Source organism: Bemisia tabaci, chromosome 10 (genome assembly GCF_918797505.1).
Source record: "Bemisia tabaci chromosome 10, PGI_BMITA_v3".
Taxonomy (NCBI): domain Eukaryota; kingdom Metazoa; phylum Arthropoda; class Insecta; order Hemiptera; family Aleyrodidae; genus Bemisia; species Bemisia tabaci.
The window spans coordinates 19,266,522-19,289,717 of record NC_092802.1 but is presented as its reverse complement, the minus strand read 5'-3'; the positions used below and the strand labels follow the sequence as shown (position 1 = coordinate 19,289,717).

Genomic DNA, 23,196 nt, shown 5'->3' with positions numbered 1-23,196 from the left:
TCAAATTACACAGTGTTTCCGCAACACTATTTTCTCGCTGGGACATTTCACAGGTTCTAAATTTAAGCGATAAGCGAGTTATCAACCATCTAAATTAAGGCTGTTTTGAAAAAGTCTCGGTTCCTCTTCCATGCAATAATCTTAGAGTACTTAATAGTTACTGATCACCTGGATTAAAAAATTGCACAATGCACCACTAATGGACCACTAGACAAGGTACGAATCTTAGCATTCTGATACATGTTTCTTAACCAAAATTTTACGTAGAGCACGATACGCACAAGGAAAATGACCGAAATCAACTCCTTACGAAGATATTTAATGATTCTTGATGCGTGAATTCAAACCACCCGCGCTTATGAAAACTCAATGCTCTACGTGATTCACATCGCGCGCTAAACGTTATCATGACAGTCTCTGCGATATAAAAATCTGGCTACCTCGATCTTGACGCTTTGGCTCAGCTGTAGCAAATTGCTTATAGTTTGAAAAACACATGATGGGAAATGAACATTGCTCGATTGAGAAGCTTGCTGAAACCATTGTGGTGCGCGATTTGACTCACGTAGAGCTTTGAGTTTCTTGTGAGCGGGCAGTTTAAATTCCTCGTAACCAATGTGAAATAAAAGCGTTTATATCTTCGTATGGAGTTGATTTCAGTAATTTTCGTTGCGCGAATCGTGCTCTACGTGAAATTCTAATTAAGAAACTAGTATCAGATTGCTTGAATTCGAACCTTGTCTAGTGGTCCATTATCCTCACGCGAGATTTGATGAGGGGACGTAATACTGAATGCTTAAATTTACACCAGTTAGGTGAAATATTATGGCCTTACAACTAAACATGTTACGCGAAGTTGGTCTTGTACAACTGCATTCTCAAAACTTCCGGGAAAATTTACATTTAGTAAAATGACAGGCTTCAATCCTCAAAATTATTTAAAATATCCGACTCCATTCATTCTTAAAGTACTTATGGTGCAGTATAGTTACACTAAACCACCATCTTTTGGTTACCGTTACTGAAGTATCTTTCTTCATTAAGGCAGAATTTCAAATATATTCAGCCACGGAGTGATTACAATGCAAAATGACTGAAATTCATTTTGCAAGTAGTAATGCACTTTTCTGGGTCACCCATGGAAGCACCTGTATTCATAGGGAAAGTTAATGCACGCGTGTTGTTTTTAAAATTAACAAATACAAAATGTGGTCCGACCATCTCAATCCTCCATTGCGATCGTACCGGTGACGATCATGTAATGCACTTTCCTGGGTCACCCATGATAGTATCTGTATACATAGGGAAAGGTAAGGCACGTGTGTTGTTTCTAAAATAAACAGATACAGAATGTGGTGCGAACATCTCAATCCTCCATTGCAATCGTATTGGTGGGTAATGCTCATGATTTTCAGTAAATAAGATCAATGAATAAACCTATTGAATTAAATTGGATATAACTCGATATTTATAGGAAATTGAGCAGTCAAAGTCTAAATTCCAGTTCAAGAAGGATATCACCCGAAAAGCTATCGCGTAAATTTTTGTACATTATCTACACCCTTTTATGATTTCAAAATCCCTCGTAACATTCACGATTCTCCATTTTAAAACCTGAACAACCCCTTTATCTTCGCAATCATCACCACTTTCATTAATTCGTCGTATAATTTATGAAAAAATCCAGGAAAAAGTGAGGTTATATTTATGTTTACGTTCCATAAAATCACGCAAAGGTCCTTGAAATCGTATGAAACCGGTTTTGTTGAATTTAAAAGTGCCCGCGGTACGTGAGGGTTGAAGCTGGATGATGGAGGGGTGGCGACCGGCCTGCGAGGGGTGCGGTTACCCCGTGGATTTGGAGGTGGATTTGCAGTGTCGGAGATGCGGGAGTTTCGCGCATTTCGAGTGTGCTGAGGTTGCCCCGGAAACGGATATCCGAAGCGCGGGGCTTCGGCCCGACGAAGATTATAACTGCTCCGTCTGTAGATCAGGTAACGTCACGAGATTAAATTCGCTCTCTGTACTGTAGAGTTGTTGTCAAAACGGCGAGATTGGTTTCTCTGATTAATCTTAAGACCAAAAATAAAATTTCGATTCAAACGACAAGAGTATTACTTTATCCGAGCCTCTCTCTGATCGGTTAATCATTTTTATTAACACTTTTCAATGAGCTCTTATGTGATTGGCCCTAATGGATTGAATTCGATAGTGGTTCGATGTATCGTTTGGTTCAAAACAATAGAACATAACCTCAAACCAAAACTGTAGGATATTTGTCAGAAAAGCTGAAAATGAGAAATTTCGTAGCAATTTCACTGCTCTTGGCCTACAAGTACTCATAGGAATAAAAAATCTATCACAAAAAACCTGCGACCTGTTATTACTCAATTGACTTTTGAGGCTATGTTTATGTTTTGAACCAATCGATATCGATACAATCTCACCCGTTTGATGTATCGAATACAGATCTATTTCTCAGCGTGGTCGGATCATATTCGATACATCAAACAGGTCGGTCGCAGATTCTATCGATATCGATTGGTGCAACATGAAAAAATAACCTCAATAGTCAATCGAGTAATCTATATATAGGAACGGGGTTTTGCCACCTGAATTTTGATTCTTATGACTTCTACGTGGTAATGAAAAGTGAAATTGTTGGAAATTTTCTCTTTTTCAGCTTTTCCAAGTTAGATCCTAAAATTTTTGTTTGAGGTTATATTCTATTGATTTAAACCAAACGATACATCGAACCACTATCGAATATGATCCCCACATCGCATCAGTTCAGTCCAACGTTTTGATAGATTTTGAATTTCCAGCCCAAAAAAAAAGGCCAAAACCCGTGCACATTTGTCTTGAGAATCATTCTCAAACGACATTCGTAGGGATAAAAATACGATTGGGTCACAAAAAGAATGTGCATCCAAATCCTATTGTGTTTGGGGGAAATGAATAAATTTCCTGGCATTGTAAAAGAGTTAATGGATCACATTCAATGAAAACCGACTCACGCTCTATAATTTTCGGCGCTTAACTTAGATTTCATCTCAAATTGAGTAAAATACACTTTTTGAGAAGTTCTTTTTTTCGAGATGGGGGGGGGATTGCGTATAGAATGAGATTTCAGCCTATAGAAAGGTTGACGCCTCTCACAAAATAAGTTTAGCTCTTTTTCATAATGAAACGCTTGAAGTTACTATCGGATACAGATATTTTTAGACTTTTAAGGCTGTCGCTCTTAAGGTGGGCGGTTTCAGAAAAAAACTCAAGAAAGTATTATTTTGATCTTAAAAATTCACGCATATATGAATCGGTTGTTTTCAAAAGGGGGCACACGGAAAAAACGAGCTTAGGGTTGGGACCTACATGTTAGTGCTGGACACTAACGAGGGTTAGGTCAAATGGAGCCACCAAGTCAGAGGAGTGCTGGGCACTAAACAGCTCGAGGCTGGGTCACTAAGGTAGAAGTAGTGTCAAGCCCTAAAGTGCCTTTGGAGCGAGCGTAAAATATGAAACGCCTCTGCCTGGGATCGAACTCGGTTTGCGCCGGTGGAAGACCAGCGCGTTACCACCAGGCTATGAGGACTCCGACGTTTCGTGGGTGAATTTACACCTGTTAAGCGCAACTACGTCTCGCGGCATCTGATTAGCACTACTCATGTTCAGTACCCACCTGTACTGCCTTCCGGTGTTGAGCTGTACAGCGCTTAGACGCCAGCCCTAAACTACTCCTCACTAAACGGCCAGTAGTGCTCAACACTAGTCTTGTTTTTTCCGTGCAGGTCAATTCTTCGATGCGTCTTAGTTAGTATAACTATTAGTATTCCTTTCATATAAACCAACACGGAAAAAACGATATAGTGCTGAGCACTAACTTTTTAGATCAAATGGAGCTAGCTGATATGGCAGTACTGCTGAGACCTACAGTCTGTAAGGCTGGATTCTAAAGTTTTCGGGCTCAGCGCTACTGCCATACTAGCTGGTTCCATTTGATCTAAACAGTTAGTGCTCAGTATGATACCGTTTTTTCCGTGAGGGCTCATGCAAAAATGGACTTGTTCCTTTTTGAAAACAATGGATTCATATGTACCGAATCCTGAATCACCTAATTTTCATTTGTTCGTAGAGAATCAGTCCATGGATCGGCTGCGCTCAGGGCATGGCCGACAGCTGAGCCAGACACGCCAAGGCACAAGCAACACTAGCCATACCCCTAGCCAAATTCCTAACCGCAGCCCTAGCCGAACAAGACACGGAATGAGGCAAGCTAGACAAAGTCACAGCACTAGTCCTGCTGGCCGAAAAAGGAGTCACGCTAGCCGCAGTGCTAGCCTCGCGGGTCAGGAGTCGAGACGAGCGAGTAACGAGAGGTCGGGATATAACGCTAGCTTGACGAGGTATAATACTATAAGCAACAAACAACCGGGCGGGTACGGAAAAACGAGTGGAAAAAGGGTGACAATTCGGGAAAGCGAAGATATTCAGAACAGGAGAAATTACGACTTCATGGAGGATGAAGGGATTCCAATTCAAATGAATCAGGTTTGTAGAGGCTTCTTTAGAATTTTTATGTTTAGCCCTCGGATGTCCAAGACTTACTATATACGCAAAATCCCGAGTCGGGTCAAACGAACACGTGTTTAAATTAATTGATTTTGACGGTATTTGAAAAATCCCACCAAAAAATTGTAATATAAAGTAAAACCATCACGCTAAAAATATGAACATTCGCCGCCTAAAATACAGTGATATTCCAAAAAAAAGGTACCATAGGAATTTTATGAATATTAATTCAAAGTTTCTCCTTCCTTCAACCTAATTATCAGGAAAATGTAAAATATAGATAAAAATTTGTTTTAAAAAATCAATACGAATGTAGGTATCCGATTTTTTGTAGTACAATGATATAAGAAAAATTACCTTAATACCTCAATATGTTGAAGCACTACTACAAATAAGATTTACAAAAGCAACACAATATAAAATTATAGTAAAGGAAAGGACGCGCGTTCATGACGGCGCAAAGATACAACTATTCGTCCTTCGAGGATGTCCGTGTTGCATCTGCAAAATTGAAGGCGCAACGGTGCGAGAAGGAAACTCGCAATGCTTCCCTTTTGACTCTAAGGGTGTCTCTCTGATTCGGGAGAAAATTATAAAAAAACGAGGCCAGATTACGATTTGTGACACTAATTTTTCTTCTCTTTATTTTCAATTTCATGTCCGATTATTTTTTTAAGGGTGTATTGTAGAAGTATATCTAAAACTTGTAAGTTCAGGCCGCATACAAACAGCGGGGCTTGTGTTTTTAGCAAGTCTCGGGTCAATTTGACCTGGCTTGTGCATTTAAGTATTAAGAAAACTTGTATTTGCTTGGTAGCAGGCAGTAGGACTCTAAATTAAGGTGCACACTCAAATCGCTCAGTTTAACGAAAAATTCGATCAGAAATTATAAATTTTTAGCTAAAATTTTTCTAGAATTTTTAGAGCATTATGTCAAAGTTTCAAGAAAACTTCTCATGACCAGAGACGTTATAAACATTAGGCGCACGCATCTACACACGATTGACACGATAAGAACAATTTTAAAAGTGGGAAACAAGGCGACAACAGCAAATCAAGGCAGGCCGTTTCGGCTTGTGACCCTAGCCGAAACGCCCTGTGTTTATTTGCTGTTGTCGCCTTGTTTTCCTCTTTTTAATTGTTTTTATCGTGTCATATGTTCGGGCTGCATGCTATTTATACAATTTCTAACATGATTGATAATAAACATTCAATATATTTTTCTACACAGCAGCAAGCATCCGGGCAATTTCCTATCCGACAGGGCATTATATCACAACCTTCTTCTCGGGAGCCGTACGAAACATTTCCGTGTGATGACCCTAACGACACCTGGAATCATTTATCTAGCTTTGCCACGCAAGAACCGCGTATTTGTCATAGACCGGCATTTAGATCAACTAACCAGCCGCCAGCAGGCTGCTCAATGCAAGGGCATTGGGCCTCAACACTACCTCACCATGTGGATCAACAGCAAATTTATCCAGGGGTCCCACGACAAAATTACCTTGGGATACCACAACAATGTCATCTTGGGGTCACGCAGCAATGTCACTTTGTTGGCCCACAACTGAACTACCCAGGGGTCTCTCAGCAGTGTTACCTAGGAGCTCAAACACCGGGTCGTCCTTTGGAAAATGTCGAGTTTCGACCAAATTGCCCCATGCAAATCGCAGGAGTGAACAGGTTTGATCCGTTGCAGACTACCTGTCCATGTGAGGGATCAAGGGCAAGCCAGCCTAGGTTAGTCCCGTAGTTTTTTAAATTTGTCTAAAATTTATAGATATTAATGGGCCTCCAGACAAGGCACGAATTATAGCACAACACTACGCATTTTCTCTTGGAAATGGAGATGTTGCATGTGTGAGGAATTTGCGATTTGACTGTTGATTCTTATGTAAAAGTTTGCGAAAAACACGAGGGTGCCACTGGTTTTCTCTGAAATCAACTCCCAAGCTCAAAAACAACTCTCAAGTTGAGGCCAAAATAGAGGAGGTATCCCACGCTATCCTGAGAGTCCACCTCTGCATCAAGACAAACTCTCCATGCAAAGATAGGGAGCAAATACATTGACTCAGGGCTGCCACTTTGTTTGGGGACTCAAAAACTGAAAACACGGCAACCCTGCTAATGTATTCGCTCCCTATCTTTGCATGGAGAGTTTGTCTTGATGTAGAGGTGGACTCTCAGGATAGCGTGGGATATCCCCTCCATTTTGGCCTCAACTTGAGAGCTTTTTTTGAGCTTGGGAGATGATGTCAGAGACAACCAGTGGCACAATCGTGTTTCTCGCGAACTTTTACGTAAGAATCAACAGTCAAATCGCAAATTCCTCACACATGCAACATCCCCATTCCACCAGGAATAATCAACACACAACTGGAAGTCGGAAAATCAACTCGTGAACAAGATATAAGTGTTTCCCATTAACATCGGTGAAATGACAAAAGTACAAATGACGTCATTTGCATAATCAAGTTTTCTTTTGATCAGTGTTTCAAAAACTTGATAATAAATCGTTCAGGAATTTATTTAAAAAGTTCCCGTGGTGTAAATTGTTTTCTATGTAGGATTTTAAAGAGAAAATATGTGATGACTTGCGAAAGTAACGCTCACACTACTTAAAGGGAAGATATCAGCGCGATGAAGTCTCTCAAATAAACTGTTCTCTGTTACCATTTCATCTCTGCAGGATTCACTCACAGCCACGCTGCACAGATCAACGCGGTGCTGAAAATTGGTCGACGAGAGCTGAATACGGTTCAGTTTGTAGAGAATTCAAAGCCAGAAGCGAAACGACAAAGCCACCACACCGTGACGCTGATATAGGAAATAAGGAAACTGGAAAGAACAGTTCTCGAATGGCGGACAACCACTACCAAGACGGAATAAGGCCCTTAAGATCGGGCTTTTCTCCTGGGACCCAAAGCCCACGGGTGGATGAGTCACAGGTAAGAGGTGAAACCCATGAACCAGAGGCTGACATTGATCGTGCGTATTCAGATCAACGCCGACGATCTTGGAGCACTTCTGATGACGTCAGCCGGAACCAAGGAAAGCACCAAGTAAGAGAGAATACAGGGACCTATAGTTCGGGACCACCGATACCAACAGAAGGCTACGAAACAGAACCTGACTCTCAACAAAGATGTTTTGAGCCCCTACTGACCTCCACCAGAATCGGTCACCGTCATAGAGAGAGCCGAAATCCAAACACGAATGGGTTCCCTTTGCAAAACGAAGGCTTTACTCCGAGAGTATATGTTGATCGCAGTTACTCGGAGCTTCCCACTGGACCTAGGAAAACCTCTAATAGTGCAATGGTGGCAAACCGGAATCAGTTCACAAGCAATGTGGACCGACCCGGCAAAGAGGGCGATTCCGCCTCCGCGCGACACAGAAAGACTAAAACGGACCCCTGCGAGACATTTCAATTCCAGAAAGAACCTGACCCAAATCTCATTCGCGGTGGCTCCAGTTGTGGCCTAGGAATGAGGCCCTCGCGATCGTTTTATACAGAAATAGGACCCACCTCGACACCGAATCCATCAGGATTGGGGCCCTCGCAACTGGATTACGGAGGAATGGGGCTCTGTCAACCGGTTCCCACAGAAATGGGGCCCCCAACGCCAAATTGCTCAGGAATGCTCCCGCAAGAAATCGGTACTGTGCAGGCGTCTTACGCAGATATGGAGTTCTCAGTAGTGGGGCCCTCAGAATCGTTTTACCTGGGATTGCGGACCCCACAACCGGTTTGTAGTGACGGTCAAAACTGCTGTGCTGATAATCTATCTGGAGTACCACATACTGGACCCGCTGGAGGACACGTGTCCAACGAAGATCAACCGCAGGAGACCAGGTCAAAGATGGAGATCTGCGAGGACCTGACGAATGAGGCCATCGAGACCTTGAGCAAGCTGAAGAAAGCTTCTTCCAAAGTGGCGAGTGAGGACATACAAGAGGGCCCAGATTGCTCGGAGGTCCATTCCGTTGGCTCTGTTGGTTCCATTGGTTCCGCTGGTGACGATTGGTGCACCGAGAGAGACTGGATGGCTAAGCAGGCCCGCACTTACCGCCAACTTGACGAGATCGCCGCCAAAATCGCGGCCATGGAGAAAAAACATGAACACTTACTCGACGACTCAGGTATGCGCGGGACTTTGGAACTCCTGAAATGCATGGGTCACTGAACCTTGAGTTTTTTATTTATAATATTAAAAGTACCAGGTGAGTAGATGAATCGTATTTGATACATCAAGCACGTAAAATTGTATCGAGATCGATTGGTTCAGAATGTAAACACAGCCTCAAAAGTCAATGGAGAATTTGCACACAAAAGTTTTATTGCTTCATCTGAAAGTGCCTGATGAGCCAAGTTCGCAGTATTTTTCATAATTTTTCTGTGACATGGGAAATTATAGAGAAAGTGATTTAAAAGTGAAATAATTTGCCGCCTTGTGACGTCATTTGGCGGCATTTTCCATTTGAACACATGTATTTTAGCAGATTAGGTTATTTTGTCATATTTTCTCCGTTATTTGTCTAATTTAAAAATCAAGGATATCCTCTTGCTCATTTTTCTTGGTAGTATCATTTTAAACAGGAAATTTAAAAAAAAATTCAGACACCTGCAAATTCTCTATTGAGTAATCCGAGGGAACGGGTTTTTTGTGATAGGTTTTCGATACTTATGAGTCCTCCACTACTCCCTGATGGATTGTGGGAAAACCAAGTTTTGTGGCGATTTTTTTTTTTTTGTGGCACAGAGCGCCAGAGAGCGCTAAAAAAGCGATTCATGTATGTATGAGTACAAAATGGCAACGAGGAGTGAAATTGTTAGGAATTTTCTCATTTTCAGCTATTTCAGCTTAAATTCTGAAATTTTTGTTTGAAATTATGTTGTATTGTTTAAACTGAACGATACATCGAACCATTCTCGAATACGATCTCTTACATGGAACAGAATGATTTTGCGAGTTCATTTCAATGTGTAGTTTCGTATTTTTGTCAGCCGAGCGACAATTTAAAAGGAGGATAAAAAGTGTTGCCAACTTTAGAGAACCGCCACCGCATTCTGGGCATATTTTCAGGAGAGAAGTCCACGGTTCGGCGGCAGCGGAGCGTCCACTTTGCGTCCGATTGCGACGTAGACGAGAATTTGAAGCAGATATCGGTCAAATTGGACACGATGGAAAATAACCAGGTGACATTGTCGTCCTCGTGGTTGCAACAGCTCAAAGGATTCAAGGCATACACTGAGGCCGTCCAAATGCGACTCAGCAATCTCGAGCAACGAACCCGGATGCTGGAGGAAAAGGTAAGGTCCTCTAGTTTTTCTCGATAACCCGAAGGAAGCAGTAAGAACAAAACTGGACCACGTTCAACAGAGAGGAACCAAGGCAAATTAGTTACTGCCAAATTTTAACAGGGCGATTCAATTTTTTACGAGAGAATATTTGTGCGGATACCTTTCAAAATTGCAAAGAATTTGCTCCGTACTATGCAGGAAATTCACTGAAATTTGCACCAAAATCCGCATAGCTGTTTTCATGTAAAAAATATAATTGCCCGATTGAATTTGGCGATAGCTGATGTCACTTGATTCCTTTCTGCTTAACGCGGTCCGAAGAAAACTTCGAGGAAATGGACTTTGTAGCGTTCGAGCGGAAAATCGTGTTGAAAAAATCTTCCATTTTTCTCGAATTAGTCACAATGGGTCAGTTGTGCTGGTCACAGAATCGTGTTTTGATGTTTGATTCTTGTAGAATAATAATTTGCTAAAAATAATAGGATCCGTCCAATCAGCAACTTCCTACGTTCAATATTAATCAAGATCTCGTGCTTTGAAAATTTCGGTTTATGACGTGATCCACCGCGGTAGTCAGACCCTTGGTTTCTTTCACCTTGCTTTCATTGTTCAAGTTTCACGTTTAACCAGTGCAAACATGCATGACGCCGACTGAACTCGAAGTCTTGTAGGCGCTAATATGTGTTTCACTCCAACTAACCAACTGCGCTGCTTTTGGCGCAATGCGAGAAGTATTCATGCAGTCTTGTAGGCGGTAGTATGCGGTCCAGGCAGACCGCACTGTTTGGCGTAGTGCGTGAAGTATTCCTACAGTCTTGCAGGCGCTAATATTGCCACCGGTAACTCGACACTAAACTTTGATGAAAGCAGGGTAGAAAAAAACCAGGGTGTCACCACCGCGACGGATGACGTCATAAACTGAATTTCTCAAAGAGCGATATCTCAGTTGATATTGAACGTAGACAATTACTGTCCTGGAGTTCCGAGGAAAGCTCTGAGAAAACTTCAAGGAATGATATTGATTTGTTCTCTTTTAAAAAAATAAAATGGGAGCGGAGATTTGTAGACACGGGAAACGAGATTCGTGCTTTAATAGTTTCACCATAGATCTAGTACAACAAAAAGGAAGTCTACCTCATCGTGGATGTAAATTAATTTGAACTTGGCTCTAATTACAAAATATTAAATTCGACTCTTCAAAATCTGAAAAAGACCTACAGTAGATTACAGTCCCTTTTATCCTAAGCGTCAAGACAACCCCCCCCCCCCCTAATGGAGCCACAAACGGGAGTAAAGATTACACAAATTGAAAGTTTTCCGTAATCTTTGATCGGCCTATTCTCTAATCCCTTTCTCCGTTCCTTCTCTCATTCCGTTTGTTCCTTGCCCAACCCGTAATTCCCTGGTCCATTCCAGATTATAATCTTTGCAATCGGTGAACTCGGTGCAATCTTTATTCCTGTTTGTGACACTGTGAAGGCCTAAAATACGGGAACCAATCAGAAATGGATTCACATTGTCTTGACTCTCAGTATAAAGGGACTCTACAGTAGATCGAATACATTTTCTTAAAATACACCCAAAAAAGGTTTTTTTGCGCACTTATCGGCAACATCGGTTCGGAATCTTCTCCTGGAAAATCGGCACTGATTCCATTCGGTCGAGTCCATCGATGCGATCAAGGAGTCGATGGGATTTGAGTAGAAAGGGCGGTAAAAAATAAGCAGGGTAGAACGAATTGTCGCGGCGGAGGGGGAGGGGTGGAGGGAAGCGGAATGTTCGAATCCGAGGGCGAACGGGAGTGACTGGGGAGTATGGCGCCGGGGATGTGAGCATCGGGCAGGAAGTGAAGAGTCGATGACGGTTTAATTCGACGATGGGCCGTGTAGCGGATGGCTTTCATTGTTTTTTGCGCGCTTTAAATGAGCGCCGGGCCGCGGGGTTGCCACTTTTTAGGAAAATTCAAACAGAGTTTGCGTTGATGGTGACTTGGAAACGCTTCGGAACGCCCGTGAAATTTGGAGAATATTTTGAATAAAAACTGGGAAAAAGTCTCTCGAATCAACACTGGAAAAAAAACCACATTGGATCCAGAGTCCAGACTCTTGAAAACATTGACAAGAAATAATACTCTTGGTTCAATCAGATTCTTGCTTAAAACAAAAGGTAATCCGCTCAAATTAAGAGGATTATTGGTTCTCGATGTAAGCAAAAATCCGATTGAATCAAGGGTATTTTTTCTTGTCAATGTTTTTGAGAGTCTGGACTCTAGATCCAATGTTTTTTTTTCCAGTGCAGACACCAGACTTTTCAACACTTTAACAAGACTGGAAAAAAACTTCGGCCATGGAAGCCGTTCTTACGGGCTATGCAGACATACCGTCCGCGTTCCAGGCTCAGATGCCGAAAGTTCCGGACGCAGCACCTGGAGCAATCAAAGCTACGGCTCCGGCACCCGGACCTTTCAGCCTTTGAGCTCGGAATGGCTAATATGTATATATATATATATTACCCGGAACTTTTCTTCAGGGAAGAGAAAATATTCTTGATTCAACTCGGTTTTGGCTTGAATCGAGAGACAAGCCTCTTAATTTAAGCAAATCTCATTTTGATTTTTGGAAAAATTCGATTGAGTCATATGTATTTTTTCATGTCAATTTTTGTGAGAGTTTGAACTCTTTACCCAAGATACATGAGCCTGATACATTTTGTATTCTACTACCGCTACTAAAAACCTAATTAATACTTACATACAAAAAAAAATCTCTGAAGATATTTAAGTAAATCAAAAATATCCCTTTTATCTTTATATGATTTTTTTTATTAATCAAAAACAATTGTTGTCTCAGTTCACAAAAATATTTTTTACGTATTTTCCATAAGATATCTGAAATAAAACTGAGAAAATAAAACCTTACCCGGGTATTCCTCTTCCTTTGTAATGAAAAGGTGCAGGTGCTCTGCTAGAATCTAGAGCAACCTCATAGGACATTAACAGGCCGTTTGTGTATTAGAGTATTGTTTTATTTTTGTTTTTTTTTATATTTTTTAATTCAGTGAAATGAAACAAGATCATGCAACGTTAAAATGCACTTTCACTGATCCTGATTGAAACTGTCCATTTCAAACCTATCTTGAAGACCCGTTTCATACAGATATGAAAGAGCTGAATATATTCGACGAAGTAAAAACGATTCATCGGTATAATGTTAACCTAACTCGCTCTAAATTCGTGTGACATCGAATAAACTTAATGGCGTCATCCTCCCAGAGAGAACAACCGCTTCAGAACTGTGCACCGCCGTGTTGCGGTAATATGTTGTGGAGGAAGTATTTGAAAGCTGCCAAACTGCGAGTAAAATTTTTCTTTTTGAAGAAAGTTAATTTAATAAAAAACGAGTGGTGAATACCAAAGTCGCAATCGGAGGAATGCATTTACCCAGTCTCTTCAATTGTTTCCTGCGCTAAATTCACCGCAAACTGTACCAAAATCAATACAAAGTGTTGGCTCGTGTTTTACTTCCTATGTTAACCAAAAGTAACACAAATATTTTTATCAGTGCACGTGACGCATCCTAGCAGTAGCGTGTCGTGCTTTGCGATATATCGATTGATCTTTCATTTAACCCTATGAAAAAGTATCGATTATTAGGGTGTTTGTAATGAACATCCTAATACTCGATTCTTCACCACAGCTTCAAATGGGGAAATATCGTCGTAATCGATCATTCACGCCACGCAACTGCACCCTAGAACCCCTCCCTCCCAGAGCGATAGGTGTTTTAAGAATAGCCTCCATGGGATTCAAGTGAATTCTGGTCAAAGCGGGGAAGCTCCCTGGTAACTTTCTGATCAGACCTCAAAAGCACTGACACAAACAGAGCCTCCGCGAAACTTTTGCCACTCTGCAGTTTTCCGTGTTTGAGTTGGCGGGTGGTTGAGCTGACCTATACCCAACTTAATGTTTGTACGTGCGGCGAATGAGAACGGACGGTGTCACCGCTGGGCGCTGTGCGCTATGCTGCCGTGCTAAGGAAAAACATCGTGTAGACCTCAAGTCGTTGCCAAATTTCCTTCAACAAATCACGAATTTCCAGGAAAATTTGTAAAAATTTCTCATCCGATTTTTCATCGGATTTCGTTCGTAATTTGATCCAAAAAGTCTGAAAAGTCTCAAGGAAAATAATTCTTAACTATCTTCAAAAATAAAAATGTTCTGAGAGACTATTTGGCAACATTCGGACGCTTATACGGCGCTTTTACGTAGCTCGGCAGTATATGAGTTTCTAGCGCCGCTTCGGGAGAAGCGAAGACAGCATGATGCACCTTTCTAATCGTCATTCGCCTCAAAGCGGCACAAGGGCTTAACCACACATTGCCATGAGCCCTGACAAGCATTAATTCTTATGGACAGTAGGGCTCATTGCAGAGTACAATTACGCCCTCGTGTCAGGAGGGCAGCGTAATGTGCTGCTCCAACTCCCTAACCAACTTTCGAGAATGAACAAATAAAAGCCCACCACTCATGTGTTATTCTGGGAACCTCTCACGCGGGAATTCCGAAGGACGAAATAAGTTAGTTGCGCCTGTCACAGAATCGTGTTCGAACGTGCAAGTCTGAGAGGCGTATTTTCGCTTAGTGGTGAAGCGTCTTTGAGGTTAATCCTTCTTTGGGCCTAATCATATTGCAATGGCTCCACGCCGTCGAATGCGAAGACGGGAAAACTTTAAAACTTTATAGAAGAGGCGTCAATCAATGTATTAGGCCCAAAGAAGGATTAATTTTCGATTTGTTTTCTCGCCAATGCCCAACAAACGACTAGAAACTATCGGGACGGAAAAAATGAAGTGTTCCTACTACTACTAACAAGTCGCTCTTATAGCGCTTCTGTGCGCTTTGCGACACCCAACCGCCACTAATAGCGATCCTGCCAGAGCTCCTCCGGCAGATTGCATCTCCGTGGAAATCGTTATATCGTGGACTGAGAGAATAAGGCAGGGAATTAAGTGTTCCTAATTTGCTTTAAAAAAATGCATTTTAAACCTTCACTTAATGCATGATATTCCATTTGAAGTTTTAAGATTAAGAAAAGGAGAGAAAAATAAAGTTAAGTTGTAAAGTACGTTAGAAAATAAAACACGTTAAGGTCCATGGATCTCTTTAAAAAAATCAAAGTACCAACTTTGTTTCATTACTACGGTGTGCCGAGAAAAAAATTGCGAAGACACATTCGAGTGTTGTAAAATGTTCTCTATGAGATTTTTAATTTTGAGAAAAATATGAGTGACATTGCCATTTTCAAATTGCGAATACAATTTTATGTGCAAATGGCGGAAGAATATGCATGAGTTTTTAATAAAAAAATACGTTTCATCAAACAAAATTTAGTAATGTCTGAAGACCTAAACAAATCTTTTCTCTGAGCGCGGCTGTGATGGGATATAGCCGATTTTCCAAAAACGGACTCAGTAAATCGGTCAGCAAATCGAGCAATGGTGCATTTCCGATGATGCATCTATAACTACTCCTGTGCGGTCACATTGTCTATTCGACGAATTGAAGGAAATTTACGCTGCGCAGTAGCAGACCATACCTAGAGGCCCTTTATACTGAGAATAAAGACAATGCGAATCCATTCCGGATTGTTTCCCGTATTTTAGGCTGTCACAGACGGGAATAAAAATTGCATTTTCATCAATTGCAAAGGTTATAAACTGGAATGGACCGGGGCATTGGGGGAATGACAAGGAACAAATGGAATGAGAGAGGGAACGGAGACAGGAATTCGGGAATGGGTTGATCAAATATTACAGCAAACGTCTGATTTGTGTAATCTTTATTCTCATGCGTGACATCCATAAGCCCCGTTGTCTCAACTCTCTCTATAAAGGGACTCTAACCATACCGTGGATTGAACGACTGCAGCGTCAAACGTGTTAACTTTAAAACGACAGAAAGCTGCGATCCCTAAAGGAAAGGGTGTCAACTTGCCGAAGAGCCCCGAGCCACTCTGTAAATTGCATAAAAAGTTGACAATCAACACGATTTATGATGCGTGAGTGTTTGTGATCCGGACTTGGGGGAGAGCGTAATGAGCGCTGAAAAGTTGGGGAAGTTTTAAAACGATAGACAGCATCCATAAATTTTAAAGTGAACAATTCGAGCGGAATAATTCATTGCACTTGCTACTTTACGTCGTAAAACTCTGTTTAACAGAATAACGGGAATGACATTAACGTAAAGGCGACGCGTAAGGGTCACGGTGTTGTCACATTGGGCTATAAGAATCAAAAATCCATTAGTCGACCAAATCCTGCATGGTTAGATGAGTCTGTTGGAAAGACGAGAAACGGGCAAAAAAAAAAAAGGTTAAGTGGACTACATTTTGCAATAAGGAACTATAAATTTTGGCTCCAGTTCAGAACCAAAAAATATGCCATTAGTTTCTGTATGCAGATAGAGGGTTTGCCATGAAATTTAGAAAATTAAATTCCCGGCCATTTCCCTGGCACATTCCGGTGAAATCCCCTGACGGTTGAAGATATGTCAGATGCTTAAAAGGACATGATTTGGAATAGTTTCAGGCAAAATTTGTTGTTCGAAACGTCAAACCTGTTCTTGTGAGGAGAAAAAGGTGACTTGAAAATACCATTCCTGCCATGCCTGCCATTTCCGTCATTTTCCTTTACATTTTCGTCATTTTTCCTTACATTTTCTTCATTTTTCCTTACATTTTCGTGCAAAATGAAGCTCATAGAGTGGTTTAGCTGCCAATGAACCACGATAAGGAGGCAACCCTTCGACAGAACGCAAGAGAAAAAAATTACTGAAAAGACCATATTACCACACCAATTACTCAATGCCTGCTAAATAAAGCATTTCAGACTTCTTTATTTGTCCACCGTGATTTTAGTGTGGTTTTGCCCAATATAATTCTATTCACGCATTATCCTCAACGTTGCAACAGGGTCCGTATATTGCAACTTAGCTCAAATTTGACCCGTATATAAATCCTTTTAAGTCCCCTCTTAAGGCTGCTAATGTAAACAAATCCCTCCTCACATATCCATTTATAAAGCTCTGACTATTTTTCTCGTAACCATTTCTCTGAACTATTTCTATATCTATTAATTTATGACAACATGCTTCAAAATTATGTTAAAGTACGATTCAATGACATTGGTTAATGGCGGATGGCAAGGTATCAGACGAAAAAACTGACTGACTTTTCACAGACATTTGGCAAGTAGAGAGGAAAAAAACAGTTAAACGGTTTTTTGAAGTATCAAATACGACCTCATTAAAACCAGGAATTCGAATGCCTGAAAAACAAATCAAACAGATCATCTTTCCATTTTTTCAATCCGTGTATCTCTCGGCCTGCCTCTAAATTGCCGATTCCGATTTCCAGGTCAATAATTAATCATCAGTAAATGTAAATTAATGAAAGAGCGGTAATTTTTCATTGGTCTGGTCATGGTATTTTCCCCTCTTTTGGGAGAATTCATAAACAAACTGTAGTTGAGACCAGAAACGCATCGGGGAACATTTTTTGATGACGCATCGCTTACAGGATTAGTTTCGAAAAAGTACGTATGCTTTATTTGCGCTTCACTGATGACTGATTAATTTGAAAGTTCTTACAGCCGATGGAAGACTTTTTCTAATGACTGTATTTTTTGGTAAACGTTTCTGAAAGATTTGTAGGATAATTGTGCCACTTGAATATTCAAGCTTTTGAGCAAGTTTTCCCTCTATTATGAAACTTGTTAAGCATGCCCGTTAACGGATATTGGCCCCGCTGTATGCTGTATCTTGTTCAATGACGGCAATGATTAATGCTACCCTCCACCTTCTTGTATGTCACAGGAATGTTAGTGATTTGTGGATCTATATTTAAGTTGTACATACTTCTTTTGTTGAATGTTTTGAACGTATTGTTATTGGGCTATTTTCCTTTCGGTTTAGACAACACCGGGCACACTCTTTGAAACTTTACTTGCGATTTCTGCACGTTCTAGGTAAGACTCTTTTGATATTATATTGTCTGTATGCCTTGATGACGTCACAATACATTCTACTACTGTGTGATTAAGATGGCCGTTAGTGTCTTGATCACCACGATCGTTGTTTGAACAAGACTATGTCATTTGGAACTTTTCTTTGGAGCCTGGTTTGTAAGGATCATTATTTTGTGTTTCATTAAAAATTGACCCATTTTCAGAATGTTTGTCTTGATTCAAAGCTGATGAGTTCCTCTAACATTGTGCACTATTGAAAATTGTTGTAGTTCATATCGTGTAAAGTATAGGGGATTTTATGCGAAATTCGCGATTTTGAATGACGGCGGATTTGGCAAAAACGATACTGGCTCCTCTTTGATCGATGTTTGTAAAATTTGGTATAAGGAGACTATCCTTTACATAGAAATAAAACTTATAAAAAAGTCATAAAGTCAAAAAAGTCAGACTTTGAACATTTGTCCAAGTTTTTTTTTTTTTTTTTTTTTTTTTTTTTTTTTTTTTTTCTTAGAATCTTCATAACACTAATATATTAAAATTATTCATTGTTTTCCATTCGGCATATGCATTCCAAAAATCACTCAACGTCAACACAGCAAGATCATACTATCCTTAGTAGGTCGCTGTCGGACCAATATAAACCGCCTTCAAATGCGTGTGATACTTTGCAACACACCAAAGTTGAAATAGTTGTATTCTTGGGTTAGAACCTAACTCAAGTAAATTGCTCCACCAAATAAGGCATGTCAACCTGTGAACTGCTGTATTTTAAGAAAAAGAAATTGTCTTAAAGGTTTAGGAAAATATTTCTCCTGCACATTGAGGCAAACAAAGTAAGAGAGGGATCGGCATCCATCGATTAGTTTAGACGACTTCACTTCAAAAGTATAATTTTTTAATTTTACAGTTAAAAGTTTGCGACTGAAGCCGGATCGAGGCGCGCTACCTGACGCCGCATAAATAACTAGCACGCAAAAGCTCCAAGTTGGCCGCGGAAAGCTGGTATCAATTTTGGAAAACGGAGGAAACTTTCGAATTAAAAGAGGAAGTTCTGTTCCGCATCTTTTGATACAGTTTAGAAGTTGATGAAAAATGGCTGCGGAAGAATTTGTTCGACAGCTTTTAAAGACCGCGCTGTCAACTTTACTTGAAAAAGTCTTTAAACATTCGCCTTAATGTCGTTAACTCTCTGGCGTGTAAGGGTGTATCTCAATTTTCACGTGCACCTTGTTTTCCGTACAACTCTATGCTTTCCGCGGCTCTTGTTGATACGAGATACGTCCAGGCGTCAGATGAGTGACAATACGTTGTTGTATTTTAAGACGGAAGAATTTTCATGGCTATCAACCTTTTTTTTCAAAAAAATTAATGATACCTTGTGACGGAATAGGGAGGAAATGTGTGTGAAACTAGCTATGGTAATTTCCTGAACGTATCTCAAAATTGATTTCAATGTGTCATTTGCACTGCGTTAAACAGAGAGGAACCAAGCCACATCAACTATTGCCAAATTAAACAGGGAGATTTTATTTTTTACGAGAGAACGTCTTTGCAGATTCCTTTGTAAATTTTGAGGAATTTCCTTTGTATTATGGAGAAAATTCACTGAAATTTGCACGAAAATCTGCACAGCCATTTTCATGTGAAAAATTAAATTGCCCTATTAAATGTGGCAATAGCTGATGTGGCTTGGTTCCTTTCTGTTTAACGCGATCCATTTAACCTCCGTTTACTGTGGTGTTTTTTTTTTTATTTTTACTTTATCGCTACCTACTCTAAGCATACCTAAATTACACCTACCTTGGGTTTTACCAGCCCTACCCTCACAGGGCAACCACCAATCTGGGTGGGTATACCTCTCTTGTCATGAATCATGAATACTGAACCATTTTTTTCCGTGTAATGTGCCTCCCATCCGCTTCACATGACCCCGCCAATTTCCTCTCTTGCAGGCGCAAGATGCAAACCATCAGACCATCCACCGCGCCATCCAGGGCAGAGCGGGTGGGTCCAGGACGGCCTCTGTCGGGGACCTCGCGTCCTTCCAGGATCCCGCCCCTGTCTCCAGCCATTCCCTCTGTTCCTCTGTCCAGGGTCAGATAGAGAACTCTGTCCAAGGTAAGAACGGGGACTCCGCCCAAGGTCAGATCAAAAACTCCGCCCAAGGACAGATTGACGACTCCATTCAAGGTCAGATCGAGGACTCCATTCAAGGTCAGATCGAGGACTCCATCCAAGGTCAGTACGAGGACTCCATCCAAGGTCAGATTGTGGACTCCGCCAATGACTGCATTAAGGGCGAAGGAGGGAGCATCGCTCTCAGCCTGGAGGTCCTCATCGAGGAGTTCAAATGTCTGGAAGAGGTGCGGCAAAACCTGCTCCGGCAAGCCCGAGACAGAAGGGAATTTCAATCTGATCCGGCGATGCAAGAGTATTTGGACACGCTCTCCCAGTTCGATGCCGGATTGGTGGAAATGCGCAAGCTCTTCAAGGATGTCACGTGGCTCGTCAGGGCTGATATTGGCCAGGTCGCGCAGGAGAGAGAGAAGGTTAGACTAATTCATCATACCAGTTCTAGAGGATAAGACCAAAAAAAGTCCGACATTGCCAAATTTGGACCACCCTACTGGTGCTCCCTCATAATTTTCCATAATGGTGTGACCCCGAAAGTTATGTTTCCACCTGTCGCAAAAATGACAGTGGAAGGTCTCTCTTCGTTTCTAGACCTTACGGAAAGAAGGGAACGCGATTGCCGCTTACCTTTTGCGGTTATTTTGCACGTTATTTGCGCGTTACATCTTACGCCACTGCCCTATTAACATTTTCTGCTGAAATACAATAAAATCCTCGTGAATATCACTAAGAAAACTCATAAAAGTTCAGTTAAGTTATCCAAGATAAGAAACTCTTCTCGTAATTTTTTACAAAAAAATGCCAGCTTATAGTTTTAGAGGTTCTTTCACGCTCTACTTGAGTAAATTTTGAACAAAATTTTGCTTACAGTATCAGGTTTTCAAGTTACATATTTTGCAGTTTTATTAAGTTTAACATCAACATGTGGTGAGACAGCTTGCCTTACCTAAAATTGATATTTTTAAAGGATTTAAGTGGAGAAAAAAGAGCGGAACCAACTTTCAAAACCGCCCTTGGCTGATTCTAGTCAATTCCGTCCACTTCTGGTTGCAGAGACTGCTTCAAAGTATCAACGCCTGAATGCAAATGTTTAAACTCCGCGAACGCCCGTGTTGCATATCCAAAAGTGGCAGGCAAATTAGCATTCCTCGCGCTTGAAGCGATGATTTTAACTCAATGGACACCGGTGTTGTGACTTCCATTTTGCTAAGAACAATTCACTGGTAAAAAAAAACCTCTTGGTTCAAGAGTGCAGTTTCTTGTCGCCGGATTTAAGAGTCTGGACTCTTATTTCGATGCAAAATCTACTTGAATCAATGCAAAATCCGCTTGAAACAAGAGTTCAAGACTCTTAAATCCGGCGACAAGAAACTGCACTCTCAAGTCCATACACCGCGGCATTGGTCCAGGAGGTTTTTTTTTTTACCAGTGAAAGATTCTCCACGGGTTCGTCCACATAATTTCTATGAGCGTTTTATCTACGTTATGAGACCGGTGCTTATAAAATGTAAATTGAAATTTGTTGCAGGCGCAGAACATAGCCGCGCAACTAAAACATTTGCTGGAGGAATTGGAAGTATCCAGAAGTCGAGCTGTAAAGGCCGTTCAAAGAGTGCCCGACAAGCTTTTCGAAGACAACCAGTGCCAAGTGCTTCTCGGCTCCTTCGAAGTTAGCTCCGAAAAGTCTAGCAAGATAGCGAGAAAAATGCTGGATGAGAGTTCTGCCACTGGTTCTCGTGATCTTTTGGATATAATTTAAGCTCTAAATCTTTAAATCACACATTTGTAAAGCAATTTTCTTGTTAATCGTCAATTTCGCTTTTTAAGGGGAATCTTCAGCGCCTAGGAGAAGGATTTAATAGTCTGGCAATCAATTTATATTTTCTACATTTTAAGTCATTTCATGAGAAATCTCAAGCACAAATCATTCTACAGCGAGAAAAAAGAATTGGTAGAATTTACCATTCTGTCGCAGGCTTTATTTCACAGAGCGTAAATTCTCAGTCAATTTTGCTAGAGGAGTGGTTACCTGTACCAGTATTAAGTAACGTCTACCATTTTTTCTGGCAGAATTGACTTAGAATTCACGCTGTGTGAAATACAGCGTGACAGAATGGTAAATTCTACCAATCTTTTTTCTCGCTGTACAGCATGCTAGGTAATTGTGCACTAAATTTGGTCAAGGAATACTTCAGCTAATGCCACACGTTCAAACGGTGCTATTAATATATCAATGTCTGGTGTTGAGATTGGCTTATTACCGATCACAGCACATATGACCTTAATGTATTGATAACACTGTTTTATCGTGTGACGAAGAGCTTCTCAAAAAACTCCGAAAGTACGATCCAAGTGATTTTCGCAAATCGTTCCGCCTTTTGATTTGCGCTTTTCACTCAGGTTTGTTTCTTTGAAGTTATTTCAAATGTTTTAAAAAATGCATCTTTGTAAACTCATACCTGCTTTTCTGCAGTTTGATGTAATGTTATGGTTGTGAGGTCCACGTTATTAAAAACGGATGCCAGGACTAAGTGAGTTTTTTAGATTACCACTCTCTTTTTGTAACGTAGTATCTCGGTTTATTTTGCAAGGAAAACTCTGTACCCTTAAAGGAAGCTTGTCATTCTTGATACGTTGGAGCGCCTACTGTGCAACACCTATGTCGCAAAATAGTTGCTTGAAACGCCGTAGCACTCCGCTACGCGGCGGGCGACCAGCGTGGCACGCGCAGAGGCGCCTTCAAACCTAACAGGGATACTTCACGCATTGCGCAACGCGTGAAGTATCCCTTTAGGTTTGTAGGTGCCAGTGCGCATATTGCTCTGTGTTAGGCTCAAACGTGTAAACTCGCGGAGTTAGCGTTTTTCAAGTCATGATTTTGAAATATTTGCACGCTCTGCACGGATTAGTCTCATTTAAATTGATGAAAAAAAAATACATATTAAAGGAAAATATGACGTGTGTTTTGAAAATATTAAGGTGGTTCCGTGTCTAATTTAATGATTTCCAAAGCTTTTTAATTTTTCTTTTATATTTTGTGCATTTACTGTGCTGCAGCGTGGTGTATTTGCAACCAAACGCTCAAAATTAGACGAGCATGACCGAAAAATGTGTTGTCTATTACGGCGACAAAACTATTCCAGTTATCGTGAAACCACCCTTCA

At 40.9% G+C, this 23,196-nt stretch overlaps 2 protein-coding genes across 3 annotated transcripts in view; one reads left to right on the top strand and one right to left on the bottom strand.

Moving 5' to 3' along the window:
- Window positions 1–23,196, bottom strand: part of LOC109033369 (uncharacterized) — a 358,654-nt gene that overhangs the window by 194,134 nt on the left and 141,324 nt on the right. The gene's annotated exons all lie outside the window — the stretch shown is intronic.
- Window positions 1,415–23,115, top strand: LOC109033370 (uncharacterized). The gene is made up of 7 exons (XM_072305108.1): window positions 1,415–1,994; window positions 4,133–4,548; window positions 5,801–6,312; window positions 7,262–8,715; window positions 9,660–9,886; window positions 19,852–20,448; window positions 21,561–23,115. Exons 1-7 carry the CDS (start codon window positions 1,808–1,810, stop codon window positions 21,789–21,791), a joined length of 3,624 nt encoding a protein of 1,207 aa, XP_072161209.1. The 5' UTR covers window positions 1,415–1,807; the 3' UTR covers window positions 21,792–23,115.